General features: G+C 41.3%; 1 protein-coding gene across 5 annotated transcripts in view; it reads right to left on the bottom strand.

The window, feature by feature from the left end:
- celsr1a (cadherin EGF LAG seven-pass G-type receptor 1a) overlaps nucleotides 1-27736 on the bottom strand; it is a 149348-nt gene that overhangs the window by 77141 nt on the left and 44471 nt on the right. For all 5 annotated transcript variants that reach the window (XM_075471306.1, XM_075471305.1, XM_075471308.1 and 2 more), the window contains exons 2-6: nucleotides 17405-17760; nucleotides 15874-16162; nucleotides 10262-10484; nucleotides 3703-3818; nucleotides 1199-1287 (exon numbers count right to left, since the gene is read on the bottom strand). In XM_075471306.1, the coding sequence (XP_075327421.1) occupies nucleotides 1199-1287; nucleotides 3703-3818; nucleotides 10262-10484; nucleotides 15874-16162; nucleotides 17405-17760 (1073 nt within the window). The remainder of the gene's footprint in view (nucleotides 1-1198; nucleotides 1288-3702; nucleotides 3819-10261; nucleotides 10485-15873; nucleotides 16163-17404; nucleotides 17761-27736) is intronic.

Genomic DNA, 27736 nt, shown 5'->3' with positions numbered 1-27736 from the left:
TGAGGAGGCCGACAACCTGTGAAACCCGAGGAGCTGAGCATTGTGGGCGAGAACACGAGTCGTCCCTTTAACAAGCTGCGGAACGCCACGCTGGATGTATGGGGTCAGGGCGGCGAGGCAGCGCTCAGCCTCACGTATCAATCCTGCTCCACCTATCATATTATATGAAACAAGCTTTTTTTCTACATTTGAAGAGGTTTTTAAGCTAATTTCAAGATCACTTTTATCTCAAAAGTCCTAAATATCACATTTTATTTCAAGAAATCTTGACAAGCCGATTTTCACTAGTTCCATTGGCAGATTTTTTTGCTTATTTCAAGCAAAAACGTCTTTTATTTGTTGTTTTTCTTACTTATTTTTGGAGGGGCATTTTTTCCAGTGCATCAGGCTTTACAACAGCTCTCAGTGATGGCCCTTCTGAATTTCACGGGTCACTTTATATTTTTAAACTGTTTTTTAAATTGTTTTTTTAAATTCTTAGATTTTTTAAAGTGTTTATAATTGTATAAACATTTTTATTGCTTTATTATGTCTTGCTACTGGATGCTTGAATTTCCTTAGGGATCAATAAAGTATCTATCTATCTATCTATCTATCTATCTATCTGAAGCAGGGGAGAAGGCTTTAAAACGAGGCGGAATGCACACGAACGATGAATAATGATATATATATATATATATACAGATATATATATATATATATATATATATATATAAAATGATAATAATAACAATGAATAATCCAACGAACGGCAGCTCGTGCATCCTCAGAACGCGTCTGATCTTATTTCCAGGCGTAAGAACAACAGCCGGAGGCCGTGGAAGTCTGTTAGAAAACAAAAGCATCCTCAGACTCCGAGCCGGTATCATATAATACCTGAAGCTTATCTCTTTTCTGATTTGATAAAGCGGCGAGGAGATCGTCGTGGGAACATCTTGAAAAACCTCCCGTCTGATTATCTCAGTATCCAGAGCCGTGCACATCCAGCTGTCTGCAGAGCCGGAGTCAAACCTGCACTTTTAAGATAATCTCTGCCTCAGATGTGAAGGTCAGCCGCCTCAAACAGAGCCTCACTCCCACGTTACCACTGCTGACTCCTCCACTCTGAGCGCTGAGCGATGCAGGCTGCGACCCTGCAGCTGGATCATTTTCACTTCACACACTTCCTGTGAGTCACATCTTTAGTTTAGTTCCTCACCTTGTTGTAGTAATGGAGCTGGACCGAGTGCCACTGGCCGTCGCTGACCCCGCCGGGGACGTAGGGAGACACCTTGGTCTTTCGTTCGCCTGGACGACAGGAAAGAAATAAAGAAAGAAAGAAAGAGAGATGTGAAGACTGCAACCTTTAGAGAACCTTCGGGATATCTAAACGGTTCGGAAAACGAGCCATTTTTTAAACAAAGTGCTCGGTTTTCAAAACAAATGCGGCAAACTCTCAACTCTAAGCCCAGAATGGAGCAAAAATATATTCTTTGTACGAACATTTACGACCTAAATCTGTGCCCAAACCTGCCGTTTTTAGTCTGCATGTTACAGTCGATTCTTAAAATGGCAAAGAAAAGGGTGGCAGCAGGGAAGGAGAGCGTCAGGTTTATCCCAGGAGGGCAATAAAACTATCAGATTATAATCCAATGAACTATATGGTGAAATAACCACTCAAATTTATGTGACTGAACTTGAATCATGGTCCATTACGGTGGGTCTGAAACGACAGGGAACTGCAAACAGGAAACAAACCAACCAAACTTTTCATTTGTTAGAGTGAGAATGAGGAGGGATGCTGAGGAATGTTAAAAGATATTGAACGGGTTATTAATAAGTTACCTTTAAAATGCAAATTATCTGGGCAAAGATCATCAATCAACTGTTGAGAAGGCCGAGAATAATCTGTGTAAGATTTACTGAAGCTTTACTCTGTTTGTGAAAGGCAGGAGCGCTCCACTGCACTGGAAACCAGCAAATACCGCTGAAACGCGGCTGAAACGCAGCTGAAACAAGGCTGTAACACAGCTGAAACACCACTAAAATACTACTGAAACACAGCTGAAACAAGGCTGTAACACAGCTGAAACAAGGCTGTAACACAGCTGAAACACCACTAAAATACTACTGAAACACAGCTGAAACAAGGCTGTAACACAGCTGTAACACAGCTGAAACACGGCTGAAACGCAGCTGAAACATGGTTGAAATACTGCTGAAACGCAGCTGAAACATGGTTGAAATACTGCTGAAACGCAGCTGAAACGCAGCTGAAACAAGGCTGAAACACCTCTAAAACACAGTTGAAACACCTCTGAAACACAGCTGAAACATGGCTGAAATACTGCTGAAACGCAGCTGAAACAAGGCTGAAATGCAGCTGAAACATGGCTGAAATGCAGCTGAAACATGGCTGAAACATGGCTGAAATGCAGCTGAAACATGGCTGAAACATGGCTGAAACATGGCTGAAATACTGCTGAAACGCAGCTGAAACAAGGCTGAAACGCAGCTGAAACATGGCTGAAACATGGCTGAAATACTGCTGAAACGCAGCTGAAACACGGCTGAAACATGGCTGAAATGCAGCTGAAACATGGCTGAAACATGGCTGAAATGCAGCTGAAACATGGCTGAAACATGGCTGAAATGCAGCTGAAACATGGCTGAAACATGGCTGAAATGCAGCTGAAACATGGCTGAAACATGGCTGAAATACTGCTGAAACGCAGCTGAAACACGGCTGAAACATGGCTGAAATGCAGCTGAAACATGGCTGAAACATGGCTGAAATGCAGCTGAAACATGGCTGAAACATGGCTGAAATGCAGCTGAAACATGGCTGAAACATGGCTGAAATGCAGCTGAAACATGGCTGAAACATGGCTGAAATACTGCTGAAACGCAGCTGAAACACGGCTGAAACATGGCTGAAATGCAGCTGAAACATGGCTGAAACATGGCTGAAATGCAGCTGAAACACGGCTGAAACATGGCTGAAATGCAGCTGAAACATGGCTGAAACATGGCTGAAATGCAGCTGAAACATGGCTGAAATGCAGCTGAAACACGGCTGAAACATGGCTGAAACATGGCTGAAACACCTCTGCACAACAACAGCAACAAAACATAAAGGCTGCATGCAAATACAACTGCGGCTTTGGGATGATTCATGCATTTAATATTTAGCCTTTTAACGGTTTTGAAGTGAGGCACAAGGACTTGGCCTCGCTCCCAAACCAGCCTCACCCAACATAATCACATTAAACTGGATTCCTCCCTGCATGGTGCCATGGGAAAACGGGCCGAGGCTGAAAACCACAGCAGCCACCCCAACCAACGTGTGTTTGATCTGCCGTGGAAGTGTTTTTCAGTGTTTTTCAGTGTGTCGTTGAGGGTTTTTCAGGCCACATATTTGCCTGTTTTGCTAAACATTAAAACTAAACCAACACAGAAATACAAAGTGAAAAAGAAAGGATATTTATTCTTGTATGTTCTGATACTTAAAACCTAAAAGAGGACGCACATTCGTGTCCTAATGACTATTTGATGTTTAACCAGGTACATTTGGATGCTTGCAAACACACAAAAACACACCCTCGTCCAAAGGAAAGCAAACATCGAGAAGAATGATTAAAGCGGCTCTTTGTGCGTTCACACCTGAGCTAATCTGCCTACAATGAGGCGGATACACAACAAACGCTTCAAAGGCACGTTTACCTCCAGAGAAGGTGAGCTGGATCTGTTCGTCCACGATCTCCAAGGCAACGAAGTCGTGCTTCTCGTTGAACCTGCCGTTGTAGAGAAGCAGCGCGTTTCTTTCCCTGGTGGCGAACCTGCAGAGACACACGGATTACAGATGTTTTATTTATTTTTTTATTCATTTATTTATTTATTTATATATATTTAAATTTTTGTTTTATTTCTAAATGATGAAAATAGAACCAAACAACAACAAAAAACACAACATTATGTACAGAGTGGGGAGTGATCCTTTTCATATGGCATAGGCCTATGGGGCGTAACATAGTTGACCCAGTTTTCCCAATATGAGGCGAATTTCTCCAGTTTAAGATTAACAAATGCTGTTATTCTCTCCATTTTATACATGTCCATTGTGATGTCCATCCATATGTTGACAGTTTTGGTTCTCTTATGATAGCCATTTCCTAGTAATATTCTTTTTACAAGCCATTAGCAGGATATTTATGAGGTGCTTATCTCTTTTCAGCCATCCCTCAGTTATGTGTCCGAAAAACATGGGCTGTGTTCGAAACCGCCTACTACCCCTACTACTCCTACTAACTTTTTACTTTTTTTAAGTTCCCAGATGCATACTAGATTCTCCTAAATGTTGGGTATGCATCATGAGGTTACTGCTCATACTCAAACTACCCAAGATGCAACGTAACGTGACGTCGCCGATCGTCATTTCCTGTCAAAACGGCAGTTTCAAGCTAGCTACAACAAGGGTAGGTTCACTTCCTGTTTTCAAAACAAAAGCACCAATTGTATGGTAATGGCTTTCCCTATGATAAAAGGCAACGGGTATTTTATTTTGTGAGAATAACCGGAAGTGCGTTGCTCACTGCGGCTAGCTTTAGCAGCGCCGAATTCGTGGGAACAAAATTGTAAATAGCCGGTATTTTGTCAGGTTTTCAACACGTTGGGGATCTAAACGACTACTTTCTCACCTGAAAATGTTTCAAATGTTGCTAAAGTTTACAGAGTTTAGAGCTTAAGAGAAATCAGCTTCAGGCCGGCTGATTTCGGCTCGGGCAGGAGCGAAATGCATTGTGGGTAAACGCTCTGCATACCGTCTGATCGATGAGTATGCAGAATGCAGTATGCAGTATGTAGTATTTAGTATGTAAGTAATTTAACGCTCTATAATTGTGTTGCTTTCCTGTATGTACAGTATAGTTACATAGCTTGTTACCACAAGAAAGTGTCTGTATCGTTAGTTATGCAGCTAATAGCATCAGGTATGCGTGTTTCATGTTAGCAAGCTCTTATCTCTGCCAACTGGGCTGTTGGAGGTGTTTGCATGCCCATGAGATGGTTAGCTCGCTCATTTTAGACCAAAACCCCCTACTTCAAACTTCCTGAAGAACAATGAATCCGCAAATTCAGTGCATTTCATCAGGATAATGATTCATTCATGGTTCCAGCGCTAGCGCTACGTGCATCTTTGCAAACCAGAGCAATCAGATGAGAATGTCAAAATCCTCACTCCTGCTTTCCCCTTCACGCACGCCTTTTTTGCTGTGTCTTGTGTAGCACTTGCTTGATGTTTGACTGTGTTAGGAGAGTTGTTCACTAACTAGTTCGTCATATTGCCAAAGTAAGCTCATTTCAACAGGTTTCGCTAGTTTTACGGCATAGGGCTGCCGTGCCATCTACGTGCCAGAGCGATTCACAAAACATTTGCGCAAGGTACCACAGGCGTAAGTAAGGCCACACCCCCACTAAACAGCTCATTCTGAGGCTCCTAAGGAAAGCTCATTTTTGGGACTGGCTGTAATTCTGCACCAAGGCAGAATTTTAGGGAAAAAAACTCAGATACAGTATTAGGGGACCACTAAAGCCTATAAAAATATATAAAAGTCTCCATTTATTTTCATGCCATGGCACCTTTAAATCGATTAAAAACTTAAACCAAAACATTCAGATTTGTGTCACTGAAAAGGTTTTTTTTCCCCCTGCGCTAAAGCTCAACATTTCCCGTCACGTTTCTGAGCACCTTTCCAACTCAAACAGGCCGCGACCCAAAGGTCGAGGGCCTCGCAGATAGCTTTACGATGCAAGACCGAAGAGCTCCTGAGGAAAAGGTCTCCTGCCAAGGAAAGAGTGCAAAGGATGTGCCCCACACAGAGGAAACCGTTGCCTTCAAAGATGCACGAGAAACGCTCTGGAGGCAGCATGTGTGCTTCACATAAGACACAGTTCAGATGAGTAGCCACTGTTTGGAGTAAGGTGAGGGCACAGGAGTCAGCCGGCAGATGCCAGCGAGGGCAGGAAGGCAGGAAGTCAGGATGGCTGTATCCAAACACTGATAAGGGATACTCATCACACAGCCTTTCCTGTTTTCACCTCACCGCGATCCTTTCTCACCGCCGCGCTGTTGATGATTTTGTCAACCAAAAAAAATACAATTAAAAGTTTTCTCTTGAACATGTACTGTGTGAGCGTTCTTCTTCTATTCAGAGAGGGAACACAATGGGAGAGTGTGTGCATGTCTGGGCACGCCCCAGCTGACACACTTTAGCTCACCGCACAGCTCTGCACGTGTCACAGCCACAGTGTCATGTTTGTGTTGCAAGAATTCAAACTTTATTAAGTAAAAAAATAAAAATAAATAACCATTCATATGAGTAATAAATAAGGCTGGGCAACGAATACAGTTTTTAATCTAATTAATCACATGATTCCCCTGATTAATCACGATTAATCGCATTTGTACGCAGAATCCAAAAATGAATCCAAAAGTAGTGTATAGCTTTTAGCATTTAGCTTTATTTTAAATGTGCTGCCATATGAATGAAAGTGCCATAACATTTGTTGTGCAAACACACTTTTAACATCAGCATCTTTCTGTAGTTTTTATGTAGAAGCCTCGCTCCACTGTCTGTTTCCTTGAATGACTTGCTGCTATCAGTTGTGTGTTTTGCCTTTAAGTGATATTTTAGACTGGAACTACTACGCTGAGAAGACAATTCAACTTGGCAGTGTTTACAGATGACTTTGGTTCTGTCGACTCCGCCGTCTGGAAGAACTTTAACATGAAAATGGCCGAGTAAAAGTTCCGTACCCTTCTCCATGTTTGGTGGATCCGCCGATTACTTTCTTTTCCTGTTCCACAGCAGACAGCAGCAGACTTTTACAAAATAAAAGCCTGTGAGCAACAGACTTTTACAATAATAAAAGCCTGTGAGCAACAGACTTTTACAGAATAAAAGCCTGTGAGCAGCAGACTTTTACAAAATAAAAGCCTGTAAGCAACAGACTTTTACAATATTAAAATAAATAATAAAACCTGCGTTAATGCGCAATAAAATATTTGTCTGCGTTAAATAATTCATGAGATAACGCGATAATAACGAGTTAACTCGCCCAGCCCTAGTAATAAAGTCCCAAAAGCTACTCCATTTTCAGGAGTGACACACTTTAAACTGTCTCCAGAAGTTACTCTTTAGCATGTCTTAGCTGCAGTAATTAGCATGTCTGGCAAGTTAGCTCATTTTAGCCTGAGTCACATGTTTATATCACGTTTGTAACTACACAGCCCCTTTTTATGAGGCTTTTAAAGAGTTTAGTTTTAAGTAGGTTGGAAACAATAAAAAAGTTTTCAGTCATTGAGCTTAAATTAGCTTATTTAACACCTGTTAGCCAGCCAGTTCCCATATTAGTTTAAGCTATTAGCTGAAATATTTAGCTAACTTAGGACTTTTAGCTTGAGTTGTATGCTAGTATCATTTTATAGCCATTTAGTTTCTTTTAAAGAGCTTTTTATCAAGTATTTAGTTTTAAGTAGGTTGGAAACAAAAAGGTTTTCAGTCATTGAGCTTAAGTTAGCTTATTTAACGTCTGTTAGCAAGCCAGTTCAAAATTAGCTCAAGCTATTAGCTGCAATATTTAGCTAATTTAGGACTTTATTTAACTGCTGTTAGCGAGCTCCACTCATCAGCTTCCTACATGGATCACAGTAATATAGCGTTATGCTTTTATTGTTAAAACTAATCTTTGTGTACTCATTTAAAAACAGCATATACGTTATACGAGTCACAAAAGGCTTTTCAAGTCTGTAGAAGTCTTTGTCCTTAGCTATAATTAGCTAACTTAGTCTAAGTTGTATGTTAGTTTCATTATATCATTAAGTGTTTAGCTCTAAGTAAGTTGGAAACATTAAGAGCTAAGCAGAGATGTTTTCAGCCATTGAGATAATATTAGCTCATTCAATTACTGTTAAAAAGCTACTTTAATTTGCCACTTTATTAGGTGTACCTGTTCAACTGCTTGTTAAAGGACATATCTAATTAGCCAATAACATGGCAAAGACTGAGTGCATTTCAGTGTTCTGACATGTTTAAGCTTCAGAATGACAAAGAAAGAGAATTGATAAGAGTTTTAAATGTGTCTTGAATGTCGATGGCAGACAGACTGGTTTGATTATTTTAGACACTGCTAATTTACTGTGATTTTTATCTCCACAGATTACCAAGTATGGTCCAAAAAGGAACCTTCATTGAGGGTTGATCCTCTGGGCAGGAAAGCCTGATTGATGGCAGACATCGGAGAACAATAGCCAGACTTGTTTCAGCCGATCGTTAGGAAGTGGTCACACAAACAGAGTTTAGTACCAACGTATGTAGAGAAGCGTCAGCACTGCACTCCTCTATATGCTGCTTCTGTCTGCTTCTGTCTGCCTTAGTCTGTTCACAAGGACACAAGTTTAAATATGAGGAGGAAATTTCAGCTTTATATTAGGGCTGGGCGAGTTAACTCGTTATTATCGCGTTAACTCGTTAGTTATTTAACGCAGATAAATATTTTATCGCGCATTAACGCAGGTTTTATTATTGTAAAAACATACAACTCAGACTATGTTAGCTAATTATAGCTAAGGACAAAGATTTCTACAGACTTGAAAAGCCTTTTGTGACTCGTATAACGTATATGCTGTTTTTAAATGAGTACACAAAGATTAGTTTTAACAATAAAAGCATAACGCTATATTACTGTGATCCATGTAGGAAGCTGATGAGTGGAGCTCGCTAACAGCAGTTAAATAAAGCCCTAAATTAGCTAAATATTGCAGCTAATAGCTTGAGCTAATTTTATACTTTACAAAAAGCTCTTTAAAAGAAACTAAATGGCTATAAAATGATACTAACATACAACTCAGGCTAAAAGTCTTAAATTAGCTAAATATTGCAGCTAATAGCTTGAACTAACGGTTGAACTGGCTTGCTAACAGGTGTTAAATAAGCTAATTTAAGCTAATTGACTGAAAACTTTTTATGTTTCCAACCTACTTAAAACTAAAAACATGATTAAAAAGCTTTTTAAAAGGAACTAAAAAGCTATGTAATGATACTAACATACAACTCAAGCTAAAAGTCCTAAGTTAGCTAAATATTTCAGCTAATAGCTTAAACTAATAGTGGAACTGGCTGGCTAACAGGTGTTAAATAAGCTAATTTAAGCTCAATGACTGAAAACTTTTTTTTATTGTTTCCAACCTACTTAAAACTAAACTCTTTAAGAAAGCCTTTAAAAGCCTCTTAAAAAGGGGCTGTGTAGTTACAAACGTGATATAAACATGTGACTTGCCAGACATGCTAATTACTGCAGCTAAGACATGCTAAAGAGTAACTTCTGGAGACAGTTTAAAGTGTATCACTCCTGAAAATGGAGTAGCTTTTGGGACTTTATTACTAGGGCTGGGCGAGTTAACTCGTTATTATCGCGTTATCTCATGAATTATTTAACGCAGACAAATATTTTATCGCGCATTAACGCAGGTTTTATTATTTATTTTAATATTGTAAAAGTCTGTCGCTTACAGGCTTTTATTTTGTAAAAGTCTGTTGCTCACAGGCTTTTATTCTGTAAAAGTCTGTTGCTCACAGGCTTTTATTCTGTAAAAGTCTGTTGCTTACAGGCTTTTATTTTGTAAAAGTCTGTTGCTCACAGGCTTTTATTTTGTAAAGGTCTGTTGCTCACAGGCTTTTATTCTGTAAAAGTCTGCTGCTGTCTGCTGTGGAACCGGAAAAGAAAGTAATCGGCGGATCCACCAAACATGGAGAAGGGTACGGAACTTTTACTCGGCCATTTTCATGTTAAAGTTCTTCCAGACGGCGGAGTCGACAGAACCAAAGTCATCTGTAAACTCTGCCAAGTTGAATTGTCTTCTCAGCGTAGTAGTTCCAGTCTAAAATATCACTTAAAGGCAAAACACACAACTGATAGCAGCAAGTCATTCAAGGAAACAGACAGTGGAGCGAGGCTTCTACATAAAAACTACAGAAAGATGCTGATGTTAAAAGTGTGTTTGCACAACAAATGTTATGGCACTTTCATTCATATGGCAGCACATTTAAAATAAAGCTAAATGCTAAAAGCTATACGCTACTTTTGGATTCATTTTTGGATTCTGCGTACAAATGAGATTAATCGTGATTAATCAGGGAAATCATGTGATTAATTAGATTAAACATTAGTTTATATCAGTAATTTCCACGTTATAAACCAGGAGGGAAGAAGAGAAACAGCTTACATGAGTGAGACGGTGAAGTGGAACCTTTGCCGCAGGCCTCTGAAGGTGATGAACGACCGTCCGGGGAAGCTGCGGGTGGTCATCTCACAGAAGGGCTTGTCGAACTCGCCCGGCGGACACTGGCACATGAAACCGCCGGCGAGCCGGTTGACGCACCTGCCGCCATTTTTACAGACGCCGGGTACACAGCGGCCCGAAGACGCGTTCACCTCGCAGTGCTCGCCTGCACACGGAGAAGGAAAAGACTTCGGTTAAACGCAGTTTGTCTGTATGACTTCATGTCAGGAATTCAGCTGTTTGAATAAGATGTTTCTGATTATCAGTCGAGCTCATCTAAACAAGCTTTTCATGGCTTCTCCTCCTGCTTCAGCAGATTAAACATAGACCGTTCTCCTTAAAACAACAGCACTACCCAAAGACTTATCTCCATTTCAACATTTGCAACACTGACAAAGGCCCGTTTATAGGCCTTTTAAGGGGAGTGTGGATCCTCACCACAAAGTAACTCGACCATAAACGGAGAGACGGGACGAGAAAGAAAGAAAAGCAATGAAATGGGCTCCAACATTCCTCCATTAAGTCCAGTCCACGGCTGAGCCTGAGCTGATAAAACCTCTTTGTATCACTCCTGACTTCAATGAATAAACTAAATTCCTACATTTATTTCTGATTAGTTTTGACTCGACCTGAACCCACCTCACCTCACTACATCTTTACCCATTACCCAGAATAACATCCAGCTTCCCAGGAGGAGAAAAGTGTGGTTCATCTGCTGAGTTTAGGTGCAACTGTAAATGTCTTCGGCTAAATTTAGACTCTTAAATGATCTTTAAATCATGGAAAAAAAAAAATAAATAAAAATAAAAATAAAAATCACAGAGATTTCAATGCTTTCAAGCCCAATCCTTGTGTTGTCACCGGTGGATGAAACATGGTCAACACATAGCGTATATTTAATATTTTAAAGGAACATTGCTGTGAAACTTGTAGAAGCAGCTCTGACCTTTGCCCATCTTTATTTCTGAGAGTTTCTACCTCTTTAAGGTGCTCTTTTTACAGTCTTATTGACACGCTGCCAATTTAAGCTCGGCAGCTGCAGCATGTTCCTCTTTTTACTCTTTTTATTTATTCCTCTTTTTATTTTTTTTAATTAAATTTTATTCTATTTTATTCATTTATTTATTTATTTTTATATGTTTTTATTTATTTTTATTTATTTATTTAGTCAGTTATTATTATTAGTTAGTAGTAGTGTTTTTTATGAGAATTTGTATTATTATTGTATTTAATATACAATCATTGTAAATAATTTTTTCAGCTACTTGACTAATTTGAATTTCCAATATTGGGGGATGAATAAAGTATTTTTCTAGTATTTTTTTGTGTTTTTTCCTGCAAATTCAAATTCAAAATAAGTTTGTTGAGTTAATTTGATGTTTTCCATGTTCAATTGTGAATAAATCCAACTTTATTTTGCATTTTCTTTGGAGCTGGGGTTGTATTATATTACATTATTTAATTTGCTTTCCTGTCAGCGGTCCGTCTCGGCATGAAAAATTCCTCTTTAATGACCGAGTGGATGTCGATTTGTCAAAAAAAAAAAAATCAGCTTCCTGGCTTGGCTTATTTAAATTCCTCAGAGCTTTTTCCGACATTGCTACAGGTGCCTCTGTGTCCCATGCAGTGTTGTGTGTCGACCTACAATCCAGACAAGATTTCTCAATCCAGGGCACAGATAGACCCCCAACATCACAGCTTGGAACCAGCTAATGGCCCTTCTCTCCTCGACATAATCCTTTTTTTCCGAGGGGGAATTATAAGGATCTATTTCCCTGTAATGCAGGAAACCCAAGGAGGACAGAATGGGCCCCTGCTGTCATCAGGGACATAATGGTCCCTGATGGGCCCCGACTATCTCCAGTTGAACTGTGACCTTCAAAGAGGGGGGACACTGAGAAGTAGGGACGGGAAATATGATGGGTGGACGTGGTCGGTGGTGGCGAGAAGCCCTGTGAGGTATAATCAGGTAATTCCATCAGATAAGGCGGAGGAAGAGAAAGACAGGAGAGTGTTGGAGGAGACGGATGGAGAGGAGGCATGAGGGCGTTGGCAGTCCCGCTGGGCTCTATTAGGGCGAGACAGTCGGGTATCAGATACATGGGGGGGGGGTAAATGTGGGAGGAAGATCACTGACATCGGGAAATATCTCGAAAAGTGATTTCAGTGGGAACAACGAAAGCTTCCCACAGCTCATCTGCCTGTTATAGAGTTACTATAACTGGCCGTTTCCAGGCAAAAATCAGGGTTAATCTTTGGTTTTTCTTATCAGTGCAACTCAGATTAAAGTTTTTATAGAATCATTGAGTTTTAAACCCAGTTTTTTTAAGGTAAACACAAGAAACTCAGTGAATAATTCCCTATAATCCCTATAATATAGATCAGTGAGCAGTGCTGACCAATGTGTCATTGGGGTCCATCAGGTGGGAACCTCCTTTCATCTGTGTTTCGTCTAGTTGGGCCTACGACACCTCCAGGGGGCTAGACACTCAGTGGGGTGATATGGCACTGAAAGGATCGGATTATTGGCTAAATTACAATCAGATTGAGTTATTAAGTGCATGTAGACACCTTAATCTGACTAAGAATTGGATCGGATTCAGACCCCGAGATAACTGGGTTGAAAGTCAAATTAAACCTGTTTGTAGAAGCTGACGCACGTGGTGAATCAGACTTTGCGTTGTCGCCGAAGTGGCTCTATTAGCAACAGCTGGAATGGGTACAGCGCCACCTATCATACCGGGGTATGACACGCTTTGTGCCTCTGATCCCATTCATTCACCGCCATATATCCAAGGAGAATTACCCTTATTCAGCTCATTCTGACTGTAATTTAGCCAATAATCCGATCCTTTCAGAGCCATGTGACCCCCCTGAACATGTAACATGTAATAGCTATAGTTGGGTAATTCTCGTTGGATATCTGGCGGTGAATGAATGGGATCAGAGGCACACAGCGTGTCATACCCCGGTATGATAGGTGGCGCTGTACCCATTCCAGCTGTTGCTAATAGAGCCACTTCCTGTTGACCTCTTCACCACCACCAACAACAACAAACTCAGGCATTGGAGAAAGATGGAGAACGCAGAGCCAGATGAAGCTACGTCCCTCTACATTTGGTCTGTGATGAGCTGCTTGTTGCACAAACTCGATGCCCAACGGAGCATTCTCCATCGCGTTGTTTGTTTCTTTCTGACGGCGACAACAACAGGAATATCGTCTCCTTTGACTTCCGGGTCACGACCCCGGGAAAACATCTGGAGCATGCGCAGAACGCAAAGTCTGATTCACCACGTGCTTCAGCGTCTACAAGCAGGTTTAGAGTGACTTCAACCCAGTTATCTCGGCGTCTGAATCCGATCCGATCCAGTTCTTAGTCAGATTAAGGTGTCTACATGCACTTAATAACTCAGTCTGATTGTAATTTAGCCAATAATCCAATCCTTTCAGAGCCATGTGACCCCACTGAGTGATCACTGAGGTCCCAGAGTCACCCCCCTAATGCCAGTCATCAATGCTCCTCACACCACAACAACCATCTTTTTTTCTTTTCTTTTTTTTTAACCACAAGTTACCTCAGCCTCTCACCAACCAGTCACAGCGGGTTGGGGATACAAACCCTGGTTCGGGTTGGGGGTAATGAAAGTATAGAGGGTGCTAGAGGTGGAGGTAGGACAAGAACCACTAGCAGATTCAGCAGACAAACTCACCCAAACAGTCCTACAGTCACTAAGAATGCCAGCAAATACATACAGGCCAACTCACCTAAAATGGCCGTCTGGTTTCAAAAGGATTTATCCTGGATTTCATCCTTGCTTCTTCCAAGAGACTGGCTGTGTTCAAAACCGCATACTTCTCTTACTTCTCCTACTACTCCTACTAACTTTTTGAGTTAGTATACGAGTTTGAGTAAGCGAGAAGTTCCCGGATGCATACTAGATTCTCCTAAATGTTGGTTATGCATCATGAGGTTACTACTCATACTCAAACTACCCAAGATGCAACGTAACGTGACGTCGCCGATCGTCATTTCCTGTCAAAACGGCAGTTTCAAGCTAGCTACAACGAGGGTAGGTTCACTTCCTTTTTTCAAAACAAAAGCACCAATTGTATGGTAATGGCTTTCCCTATGATAAAAGGCAACGGGTATTTTATTTTGTGAAAATAACCAGAAGTGCGTTGCTCACTGCGGCTAGCTTTAGTAGCGCCGAATTCGTGGGAACAAAATTGTAAACAGCCGGTATTTTGTCAGGTTTTCAACACGTTGGGGATCTAAACGACTACTTTCTCACCTGAAAATGTTTCAAATGTTGCTAAAGTTTACAGAGTTTAGAGCTTAAGAGAAATCAGCTTCAGGCCGGCTGATTTCGGCTCGGGTAGGAGCGAAATGCATTGTGGGTAAACGCTCTGCATACTGTCTAATCGATGAGTATGCAGTATGCAGTATGTAGTATGCGGTTTCGATTTAAGCCTCTGTTTACCCCGAGTGCTCAGTTAAGGTTTTATCATGAGGTAAGTTAGCACATCACTCGCTACATGTTAGCATGTTAGCATGTTGGAGTCGGTAAAGCTGAGTGTTGCAGCAGAATCAAAGGGGAGCAGCCAGTGGAGAGGAGGAAATGGACTGAGCAACAGGTGTGAAGGTCCATCTGAGACAGCATTGGGAACACGTAATGAGCCACCATCCGAACCACATGCTTCACATGGTGAATCAAAGTGTTTCTGAAGCCAGAACACTGTGTTACAAATGGTCATGTGGGTTTATTAAATGGGTTAAGTGTCAATTACAGGAATAAATCTACTGCAGGTGGTGCAGGCTTTTATAGCACATCAGTGCTATTTGGCAGCTTTGTTCCAGTCATTTAAATCAGAATAAAGCTGCTTGATCTTGATCTCCATCTTAAGGATGGAGTGATCGTTGCTATATCCTTGGCTGTGTTCGAAACAGCATCCTACATACTGCATACTGATCGATTAGACAGTATGCAGAGTGTTTACCCACAATGCATTTCGCTCCTGCCCGAGCCGAAATCAGCCGGCCTGAAGCTGATTTCTCTTAAGCTCTAAACTCTGTAAACTTTAGCAACATTTGAAACATTTTCAGGTGAGAAAGTAGTCGTTTAGATCCCCAACGTGTTGAAAACCTGACAAAATACCGGCTGTTTACAATTTTGTTCCCACGAATTTGGCGCTACTAAAGCTAGCCGCAGTGAGCAACGCACTTCCGGTTATTTTCACAAAATAAAATATCCGTTGCCTTTTATCATAGGGAAAGCCGTTACCATACAATTGGTGCTTTTGTTTTGAAAACAGGAAGTGAACCTACCCTCGTTGTAGCTAGCTTGAAACTGCCGTTTTGACAGGAAATGACGATCGCTGATGTCACGTTACGTTGCATCTTGGGTAGTTTGAGTATGAGTAGTAACCTCATGATGCATACCCAACATTTCAGAGAATCTAGTATGCATCCGGGAACTTAAAAAAAGTTAAAGTTAGTAGGAGTAGTAGGCGGTTTAGAACACAGCCCAAGTCTTTTCGACTTTAACTCACTCACCTGTGAAGTCTTCCAGGCACTCGCAGGTGTAGCCGCCCTCCCGGCTGCGGCACCTCCCGTTGTTCTTGCAGGGCCCCGAATAGCAGAGGTCGATCTCGGTCTCGCAGTAGTCGCCGGTGAAGCCGACCGGACAGCGGCACCGCAGCCCGTTGATGGGGTGGATGGGCCGAAACAGAACCGTGTCCGAGGCGATGAAGGGAGGGGAGCTGTCGAACTTCAGCACTGACACACACTTCATGTAGTTCTCACAGGGCTCCCGCAGGCAGATGTTGTCATCAAACGGCAACACCTGGAGAGAAGATTTGATTCTAATCACATGAAAGGTGACATATTGTGTAAAAATCCCTTCTTCCTGTTCCTGGGAGCAGATATCAGGGCGTCTGAGGTCACCAGCAGGTGTAAAACTCCCCAAAAACACAACCCTGGTATTTATTTAGTTCCCCTTTGTGTGAAAGTTCCTCATTTAACGAGCTGTTCTGATTGACTCCGCCTCCTCTGCTAAGCCCCGCCCACTCACAGCCACCCTGCTGGACGGATGAAGCCAGCTTCTGGTGGAAATGTTCTGCTATCAGCTGAACTGAGGAGCATGAGTTAGATAAAGACTGTGTGTGCAGCAACCACTTTTCAACTGTTGAACCAACGTGTTTAGCAGCAGCTAACGCTAACAGCTTAGCTAATGAAGGTGACGTACACCAGCTTCTAAGGAGTTATTGCTGTTATTTTCTCCTTTAGCAGCAGCTAACGCTAACAGCTTAGCTAATGAAGGTGACGTACACCAGCTTCTAAGGAGTTATTGCTGTTATTTTCTTCTTTCACAGCAGCTAACGCTAACAGCTTAGCTAATGAAGATGACGTACACCAGCTTCTAAGGAGTTATTGCTGCTACTTTCTGAAAGATGAACATTATTGTTCCCACATCACTTTGTTAGCTGAAGCTTTCTAGCTGAACGGTTCCGTTCTGTAACTCATCAACCTGCAGCTGTGTGGATAAGGTGTGTTTCCAACACAACACCGGTCCTCTCCTCACTCTCGGTGTGCTAGCGTTACGTTATCGGCATGTTTCTGATAAATATGTAGGTCTCCCAGTACAATTGTTTAATGAGGTTAATATATCCAAAATGTTTAAACGCAGTAATTATCGGTACACATGCATTACTACGAGTTACGCTGTGTACATCTCCGGCTTGGTCCATCACTGTTGATGAGAAAGCATCGTTTGCTAGCATCTGCTGCTAGCTTACAGCTAAATGCTAAACTGTTTGTCTCTGAGATCAACAGAGGAACTATCTATATCTGTATGTAAAGCTGGAGGAACAGCTTCATTATGTCTGTGTTACTGCATTAAATTAGACGGGTGCTGATGAAAGCTAACGTACGTAAACACAAGAACTCACCTCTCGCCTCAGCTGAGCACTTGCTAAGCTACACTGCTCAGCTGTTTGTAAAAGGTCATAATATGTCACCTTTAAGATAATACACTTATTACATGTTCTTTTCCGGTCAGTTTTAAAATGCTAATTTCAGTTTTTACCTCTTGAGAAGATATCAGCCTGAGCAGCGTCCTGTTCAGATAGATCTGCTCCTGCAGCTCCTCAGAAGGGAAAAACGTCCCTTTTCCCGCCACGCCGCCCGGCTGCAGCGCCGAAAAGGTGACGTTCAGGATGGAGCCCTGCACGTCGGTGTCGTTCTGGATGTTGAACACAAACACTGCCTCCCGCTTGGTGGACAGCACGGCCGCTACGCCCTCCAGGAAGAGGCTGAGGAAGGGCGAGAGGAAGCGCTCCTGGGACATGTTCTCCAGGCGCACCGTGATGCTGTTGGTCAACATGTCGTCGGTGATGATGGTGACGCGCAGCGTGCAGAGGGCGACCACACGATGGATTCCATCTGCCAGGAACAGAGGAGACAGTGTGTGAATAAGTGCTCGTAAAAGGGCGGCAACTGAAGACACAAGTAAGCAAAAGTAAGCGCTCGGAGGGCAAAAACAAATCAGTTTTCCAACAATTAAATGAAAAAGAACCATCAAAAGGTAGCTGCTCAGTCCTGACACATGAGGACGAGTCAAATTCAGGGTTTTCTTAGATAAAAAGCCGGATATTTCTTGAAATACTTCCTCTGTATGTGAAACTGAATCTTAAATAAGATTAAATCGGATAAATCTGCCACCATAATTTTTCCCTTTTTTTTTTACTAGAAAAATTTCTGAATTTATGATCATTTCTGGAACAATAAAGCTTTCATGAACTAAAACGATGGACAGCTTTAAGAAACGATCATCAGCTGGTTGAAATTTCATTTCAATGTTTCTCGTGACTTCCTTTTGTTCCTTGATAGCATCTGCTTCTAGCTTACAGCTAACCTGCTAGCTCACAGCTAACCTGCTAGCTTACAGCTAACCCGCTAGCTTACAGCTAACCTGCTAAACTGTTTCTCTCTGGGATCCACAGAGGAACTATCTGTATCTGTATACATAGCTGGAGGAACAGCTTCATTATGTCTGTGTTACTGCATTAAATCACACAGCTGCTGGTGACAGCTAACGTAGACACTGAAGACACAAGAAAGCAAAATTAAGCGCTCGGAGGGCAAAAACAAATCAGTTTTCCAACAGTTAAATTAAAAAGAATCATCAAAAGGTAGCTGCTCAGTCCTGACACATGAGGACGAGTCAAATTCAGGGTTTTCTTAGATAAAAGGCCGGATATTTCTTGAAATACTTCCTCTGTATGTGAAACTAAATCTTAAATAAGATTAAATCGGATAAATCTGCCACCATAATTTTACCCTTTTCTTTTTTACTACAAAAATTTCTGAATTTATGATCATTTCTGGAACAATAAAGCTTTCATGAACTAAAACGATGGACAGATTTAATCAGCTGGTTCAGATTCCATTTCAAGGTTTCTCGTGACTTCCTTTTATTCCATGATAAACAACTTTTTTTTGCCTTCAAGTCTGCAACAAAGTGAAATCAAAGTTTCCTGAGCAACGCTTTACTGAATTAAGTGGATTTAATCTGATTGGAGGCTGGACTGGGAGTAATCAGATTGAATTCTTCAGGGTTCTTGTGTCTGTTCTCACACCTTCTTCTGGTTTAACTGTAAGCTTTCTTTGGAAGCAAAGAGCCGGCAGCAGGCTGCAGAGTGAAATACAGCCGACGACAGGTGGTGAGGCCAGATGAAATTCACATGGGGGGGGGTGATACTGTTGAAGCGACATGGGGAGAAGGGTCACTGATGAGTCTGGGTTTGGAGGTAAAGAGTCTCATCATAGATGAGATCACTTCTCCGGAGCCCATAACTCAAGTGTGGAGAAATAACTCCATGATGTCAGCCAGCTCCGTGCGCTGCATCTCACAGAAATGCAGAAGAAGAAGTCCCTCTGCAGGTCGGTGACATTCAGCAGCAGCTGGGACACTCCGAGCTGCTCAGACAGAATATCTACCCACACCTGCCGGCCTCTGTGTGCTAACGTTATCCCACTTACCGCCAGGGATCCATCACCTGGCCCTCTTTAAGACGCACATCCTGCACGGACTCCACCAGGAAGTCAAACCTCGATGTTTCACACACATAAGGACACGTGCACGCTCTCAAGCCAAGCCAAAACATTTTAATGGCCTAATCTAATTGCTATGTAACCAAGTCGGTCCCGATACAATCTGTTACCAGCTCGCCGAACCTCACACAACAGTTTTACAGAATAAAACTAAAGAATAAGAGGAAATAAATAAGCTTTTAGAGGTTTCTAAATGCATTTCTGCCAAATGTATAAACATAAACATAGAATAAAAGGAAATAAATGTTTCTGTTTATGCATTTCTGCCAAATGCATAAACAGAATAAAGGAAATAAATGAGGAAATATTCAGATAAAAACCACGCAAAAAGAAACAATTAAAAGCAATTTAATTGTTTATTCTTGGAAAACATATTTTACTTAGTTGCTGCTTTTTATGTCATTTTATCTTCTTTTCCTCATTTGTCTCCTTTGAGCCAATCAGGTTTGAGTATTTAGCTTCCACTTTATGATCTGCGCTTAACAACCATTTTATGAGGAAAATACTAAATAAATCACTTCTTTCTCGCTTCCGAACACCTTGGAGGTGAGAATTAACCAATAAAGTCAGCACATCTTCAGATAAATTACATCCAGAGGACACCATAAACCCAAACTCATCCGTGTCTTTCACACTAAACTGAACAACTTTCCTTTAAGAGGACGATTTAGCGCTCCGATTTAGCCGCCATTGGACCTGGAAACGCTCAGAATAATCATTAAGTAGGGTTTATGAGGCAGAAAATAGACATTTTTTTATTCATAATACTGGCTTTCTGAATAGTCCAGTGGAGTTGTTTGTTTCTTTTTCCCCTCTCTTTTCAGGGCATCCCAACCCACGGTATTTATAGAGCCCACCAGCTGCCAGCATGGGATCACACACACACGTGTAGAGGATGGGCCGGGTCCTGGAAAGGGTGTGTCAGGGGCAGGCGGCGTGGAAAACAACCTCCTGTGTGCTTAAGCATGCCTCCGCACAAATACGCACAGCCGCTGGCAAACAGACGCAAACGCACGGCTTTAACAGGACTCCAAACCTCAGAGAGTAATAATTAAAATCAGGCTGTGGGCATCAAACATCCCCACGCTACGCTAGGCCGATAGCAGACTTATTGTAAAGCACTTCAGCTGGAATCAGCCGGCTCAAAGCGAGTGATTTCCTCACAAAAACTAGTGACAAAAGTGGAGATATGAAGGGGCCACACATGGTGAGGGCCGCAGAGGTGACGCTGCGCTGACACGGTTGTGTTTGCGCATCAGGACCAGTGACCACACACTTACACACACACACGGAAAGCTAATAAATGTGTCGATCAACTGTCAGCGTGCTGGAGCTGTAACGCAGAGCTGCCAGCTGTCACTGAGGGTGACGAGCACACACAGATTCTAACAGCCCACAAACATGCGCAGCACAGATGGACAAAGTGCGCTCTGAAGGAGGGCTTTCAGGCCGCCACACGGGCCGAAACCTGCAGGAAATCAGAGGAAAGCAGCATTAGTACCAGCAGCCACAACAGGGCTGAAATACAGCTGATAAGGGAAGAGACGCACTCAGTTTCTGCCCCCCTCTGAACTCAGCAAGGTCAATGTTTAGTCAGTAGGTTAGCGGCCAGTAAAACAACAAAAACCAAACGTTTGGTTTCATTCCCCAAACATTCCTGAAACCTACAATCCATCCCGAGCATTCATCTCAGAGTGGAAAACATTCAGAAGCATTAAAGCATTTATCTTTCTCTGATTTTAGAGGTTCCTAAATGCATTTCTCCCAAATGCATAAACATAAACACAGAATAAGAGGAAATAAATAAGCTTTTAGAGGTTTCTAAATGCATTTCTGCCAAATACATGAACATAAACACAGAATAAGAGGAAATAAATAAGCTTTTAGAGGTTCCTAAATGTATTTCTGCCAAATGCATAAACATAAACACAGAATAAGAGGAAATAAATAAGCTTTTAGTGGTTCCTAAACGCATTTCTGCCAAATGCATAAACATAAACACAGAATAAGAGGAAATAAATAAGCTTTTAGAGGTTCCTAAATGTATTTCTGCCAAATGCATAAACATAAACACAGAATAAGAGGAAATAAATAAGCTTTTAGTGGTTCCTAAACGCATTTCTGCCAAATGCATAAACATAAACACAGAATAAGAGGAAATAAATAAGCTTTTAGAGGTTCCTAAATGCATTTCTACCAAATGCATAAACATAAACACAGAATAAGAGGAAATAAATAAGCTTTTAGAGGTTCCTAAACGCATTTCTGCCAAATGCATAAACATAAACACAGAATAAGAGGAAATAAATAAGCTTTTAGAGGTTCCTAAACGCATTTCTGCCAAATGCATAAACATAAACACAGAATAAGAGGAAATAAATAAGCTTTTAGAGGTTCCTAAACGCATTTCTGCCAAATGCATAAACATAAACACAGAATAAGAGGAAATAAATAAGCTTTTAGAGGTTCCTAAACGCATTTCTGCCAAATGCATAAACATAAACACAGAATAAGAGGAAATAAATAAGCTTTTAGAGGTTCCTAAATGCATTTCTGCCAAATGCATAAACATAAACATCGAAAACAACAAAAACCAAACATTTGGTATAATTCCTGAAACATTCCTGAAACCTACAGTCCAACCCGAGCATTAATCTCAGAGTGGAAACCACAGCATTTATCTTTCTCTGCTCAGAGATGAAATGGAAGTCGTCCTTTCTGACATTTACAATGACTAACGAGAAGACTAATGAAAGCTCAGAAATGTTGCCGGCCATTTTTTACAGCTCAGTTAAAGTTTTACAGCAGAGCAGCCGATGAAAAGTCCCCTCAGGTAAAGGAAACTCTCCCCGCTTCCTCCTTTGAAGTTTGAAATTTTTGAATCAATACAAAGCTGCAACCAGAGAGGCTTCCAGCCAATCACGGAGCAGGAAATCAAATGACAGGCCCTCCTTCTTTTGGACACACCTGAAGACTCTTTGAATGACAAACATTTGTTCTTTCTAACCCAGGAAACACTCCTGAAACCCATGTTTTTCACAAAGTCCCGTCTCCTTTCCTCAGTTTCCCTCTCATGCCAACCCAGCGCCATCATCAGATCATATATCAGCAGGCTGCAGACATCCTGTTTGCTGAATGCAGAGGGAAATCATCCCCAGAAAGAAATCCCACCGATAGTAACTCAATCAAGACATCAATCAATCAAAAGATGTCAAAAGCCAGCTCGGCAAAAATGAAAGGTGGACGGGAAATGAGAGAGAAACTTCTCTGGAAATGGAAAACAGCAGAGCACAATTCCCTGATAGGAACTTTACAAAGCTATGTGGGGTTAGCCCCAAAGCTAACAGCTACGAGCTGGTCTTTCAGTGGCAGAACTTCCTCAGCTGTGCCGCTTGAACAGTAAAAATACGCTTCTTATGTTTCTCAGTAAGCAGTTCGCAATTTCAAAACATTTTCATTTCTTTTCCTTCGAGTGAGAAGACTGATTCCAGTCAAGGGTTTGACTGTAGCTAAAGTCTAGCTAAAGCTAAAGTCTCTGAATGTTGCCAGACAAGGTGACAACCAGCACCATCAGCAAAGCGTTTGCTTTCGTTAAAGATAACGTGAACAATGACATGAACAAAGATCTCACACAAAGTCCACACAAAAAAAATTTGCTGGATTAGCTAAAAATCTAGCTAAAAAATTAGCTAGACTTGTTGCTAGTAGCTTTTTTAAAGAAAAGCAACCAAAAAGTTGCTGAAAGGATCTCAAAAGGATCTAAATCTGGCAGCAAAACCTCCTCGTTAGCATAGTTGGCAAAACTGTATCAAATATACTCTATATCTATTGTAAAAATTAGCTATAGACACGTTAGCATAAAGAGAAAAATGGGTAAAACAGCTCTCTTGATCTTGTTCAGTGTAAACAAATCAGCCAACCACCTCTTATAAAGCTGAGATAGTTGCATATATTCTATCTAAAGACCTTTAATCCAAACAAACAGAGAAAAATGGAAACAAACAACAACAGTATCTACTTGTTTTTTTGCTTACTTTTGCTCACAGCTTAAATGTTAAGCTAAAGAAGCTAACCGGCTGCTAACTGCATGGCTTCTGATCAGCCATCTCACGTTATGATCGTATCTCACGTTCCAGATATTTATGCAGATAGATGCAGACATTATTCATGTTTGCAAAGATGAAATGCCAGAGTCCGAACTACAGCTGTGCCCAGCATAGCATCATAGCACATCAGACACCAAAAACTGACCCTGTGAAGGATGTAAATAACTGTTGATGAGATTTTAGCAGCAAAGTAAAAAGCTATTCAGATTCAAACACAGGTGCTGTAAATAGCAGCATAGTTTGAACTTGAAGTAGGGAGGATATAAAGAAAAGGAGACCATATATTACCACTCTGAGCTGGGAGTGTGCTGCAGAGGTCCTGCACAAATCAGGAAATCTTACTGGATGAGATATTTTCAAACCCAGGGGGCCCCAAACTAGGTTGGCTGTAACTTCAAAAATGCAAATATATGCTTGAAAGCACATATTATCGTTATTATAGTCTGCACTGGAAAAAATCTAAATCTTACCAAGTATATTTGTCTCATTGAGTATCTCATTACACTTAATATAAGACACAACTGCCTAACAAGTACCATTTCAGCCAGATATAGGGACTTGTTTTAATACAATACATCTTGAATATCTTGTTAAGTGAAAAAGTCTTGAAAACAAATTGTTTTGAGTCACATTTCATATGAAACAAGCTTTTTTTTTTCATTTGAAGAGGTTTTTAAGCTAATTTCAAGATCACTTTTATCTCAAAAGTCCTAAATATCACATTTTATTTCAAGAAATCTTGACAAGACGATTTTCACTAGTTCCATTGGCAGAATTTTTTTGCTTATTTCAAGCAAAAACGTCTTTTATTTGTTGTTTTTTTTACTTATTTTTGGAGGGGCATTTTTTCCAGTGTGTTCAGGGCAAAAGAGTCACTTACTGGAACGATATTGCATCTTTTATTCAGCAAACTCTGACGTAAATGAGTCAATTTCCCAAATAATGCAGAGTTTCTCCGTCAACATGCCCGAATAAGGTTAAAGGTTGTGTTTGAAGGAAAACATCATGAGAAGGTGGGTTGATTTTCTCGCTTTAATCATTACTCTGTGGAGGTTCCAGATGCAGACGTGGGCTGCTCAGGAGTAGATGGTTAACCGCAGGAATGCCAGAGATGGCAGGTTTACAGACTCAAACAGAGAGACGCGATTTATGGGCTCTCAGAAAGGAAACCCTGAGACCAAACTCCCGCTCTGCTGCACTTTATGACGTATAAAACTAACATTTTCAGCACAGTTACAGCCAGGGACACCTCGCTATGACTGACACCGCAGTTTAAAACATGAATCAGATTACTCTCTGGACCCAAGAGCTTCTTTAAGCACACTGGAAAAAATGCCCCTCCAAAAATAAGTAAAAAAACAACAAATTAAAGATGTTTTTGCTTGAAATAAGCAAAAAAATCTGCCAATGGAACTAGTGAAAATCAGCTTGTCCAGATTTCTTGAAATAAAATGTGATATTTAGGACTTTTGAGATAAAAGTGATGTTGAAATTAGCATAAAAACCTCTTCAAATGAAAAAAAAAAAGCTGGTTTCATGTGTAATATGACTCAAAACAATTTGTTTTCAAGACTTTTTCATTTAACAAGATATTCCAGATGTATTGTATTAAAACAAGTCCCTATATCTGGCTGAAATGGTGCTTGTTAGGCAGTTGTGTCTTATATTAAGTGTAATGAGATGCTCAATGAGACAAATATACTTGGTAAGATTTAGATTTTTTCCAGTGTACATGCTGCCTCCACACTGAAAAAAAATCAAAGTCTTACCAAGTATATTTGTCTCATTGAGTATCTCTCATTACACTTAATATCAGACACAACTGCCTAACAAGCACCATTTCAGCCAGATATAGGGACTTGTTTTAATACAATACATCTTGATCTTGTTAAATGAAAAAGTCTTGAAAACAAATTGTTTTGAGTTGGATTTCATTTAGATTTAGATTTTTTCCAGTGCAGGCACTCGCCTGATTATGCATCCGTACATATCTGGAAGCACTCAGCCAAAGCCCCACTCGTCGGTCATATATTTTCTCAGGTACGCCCATCTCGCCGTCTGATCAAAGCGTGGAGGACGGCGAGCTTTGAACGCTCACGCGCACACATGCAGATAAACTTTGACAGACATGCGGTCAGATTGGGGTTAAATCTTGGAAATGGGAGGAAAAGCCTCCCAAAGGAAGGAATAAGAGACTGAAAACGGCAACAAATAACAGCAAAAAGTTGCATTTTTCCTCTATAAACTGCAGTGGAAAAGCTGCAGAGTGTGTGCGAGCGTTTATCAGACACAAATGTTCTCACAGACACTCAGCTGTCGCAGGCTAATTTCCCAACAACACCTGCAGCTCTCAGGGAGGCCAAAGCAGCTTTTCCACCCCCGCTTCTCTTCTTTTTGCCCTCGACCTCCACTCACTGCACTGACCACACCGGCAGGATTAGCTCCCCCCTTTTCCCCATTTTCCCCTTTAAGCTTTTCGAAGATGAAAAAGTGGCAGGAGGAACACAAAAGGCTTCTTTCTGCTCAGGACTGAGAGGTAAAGAGGGGTGAGGGTGAGGGTGAGGTGGGCGGCTGTCAGGGGGATAACATCCCGACCACAGCCGGAGAACAGGTGGGATTACACACAGGCACGCTGACTGAACCAGCAGCAGCCAGCCAATCAAACAGCACAGCGAACAGGTGGGACGCCAGCCAAAACGCTGAACTTTAGGGTGGGAAAACACAAACGTACACATCTTAAATGAGAGCTTCTTTCCTTAAAGAGAAAGAAAGAAGCTGCCTGGCTTCATTTCATCTTCCACAGCTGGTTAAAAACCCAGCAGACTAAATGTTTGTGATATGAACGCTATAATAATTGAAATATTTAGTTCAAACCATCACTGAGGAATAATCTATGTAAATGTAAATGTACTTTATTTCTACAGCGCTTTACAGACGATCCTTACGGTGTACCAAAGTGCTTTACAGCAGGTAATAAATAAAGAGAAGAAGAAGTAAAAACAAATAAAAACAATGAAAGAACAGTGAAAGCAATAAAATCGAATAAGATAAAAGTGTCATCATGCTACTGGGTATTAAAGCCATCCTAAATAAGCAGGTTTTTAGCCCAGATGTGAAGAGGCCCAGGTCAGAAATAAGACGCAGCTGGACGGGGGGCTTATTCCAGAGCCTGGGGGCAGCTTTGGGAAAAGGCTCGCTCACCCCAGGGTTTGTATTCTGACCTGGGCACTTCCAGCAGAAACTGATCTGCTGACCTCAGAGCTCTACCAGGACTGTTAAAAGCTCAGATAAATACGACGGGGCGAGGCCGCTAAGAGCTTTAAAAACACACATTAAAAGGTTAAAATCAGTTCTATAAAGGACAGGAAGCCGATGGAGGGAGTTAAGAACAGGAGTGATGTGCACACGTCTGTTGGTGTTGGTTAAAGACGGGCAGCAGCGTTCTGCACCAGCTGAAGGCGGCTGAGAGAAGACTGGGACACATAAAGGTGCATTAAAACAGTCTGACCTTCAACTTATTAGGGCACGGATGGCTTTCTCAAGGTCATGACGACTTAAAAACATTTTAACTTTGGCCAGGAGACGCAGCTGGAAAAAACTAGTCCTGACGTCATTGTTCATTTGTTTGTCCGACCTCAGATCAAAGGTCAAAGGTCACTCCCAGATTTCTGACGGTTGAACTAAGCTTTAAAGACGTCACAGTGTCCCCAAACACAATGCATTCAGCTTTATCATCATTTAAATGGAGAAAAGTTTGGGCCAACCACTGCTTAATATCAGCAACACAATTAAACAAAAAACATTGTGCACTGTTACTATTTGGCTTCAGCGGCAGATACATTCGTAGATCGTCTGCATAACGGTGGACAGAAAGGTTGTGCCTGGATCATGTTCGAAACTTTGTTTTAGGTTCTGTTCATGCTGTTCAAAATGCAACCACTCGATGTAAAACAGTCCCAGCTTCTGTCCCACCTCTGTGCCCATCAGGTGAATCTATAAACTCATCTCTCCATTTGAGACTTTTCTTTCAGCTCTTTTTCAGAGCTGCATCTGATGGACGAGCTAAGCTAAAGGCTAATCAGAAGGGAACCACGAGAGGAGCGAATCTTCTGCCATTTAAATCAACCGAAACCTCAAACAGTTCAGTTGAAGTGGGAGACATTTGGTGGAGCTTTACACTTTACTTTGTCATTACAGTT

Source organism: Odontesthes bonariensis, chromosome 8 (assembly GCF_027942865.1).
Source record: "Odontesthes bonariensis isolate fOdoBon6 chromosome 8, fOdoBon6.hap1, whole genome shotgun sequence".
NCBI lineage: Eukaryota > Metazoa > Chordata > Actinopteri > Atheriniformes > Atherinopsidae > Odontesthes > Odontesthes bonariensis.
The sequence above is the reverse complement of the archived record's forward strand: the minus strand, read 5'-3'. Positions and strand labels throughout refer to the sequence as shown.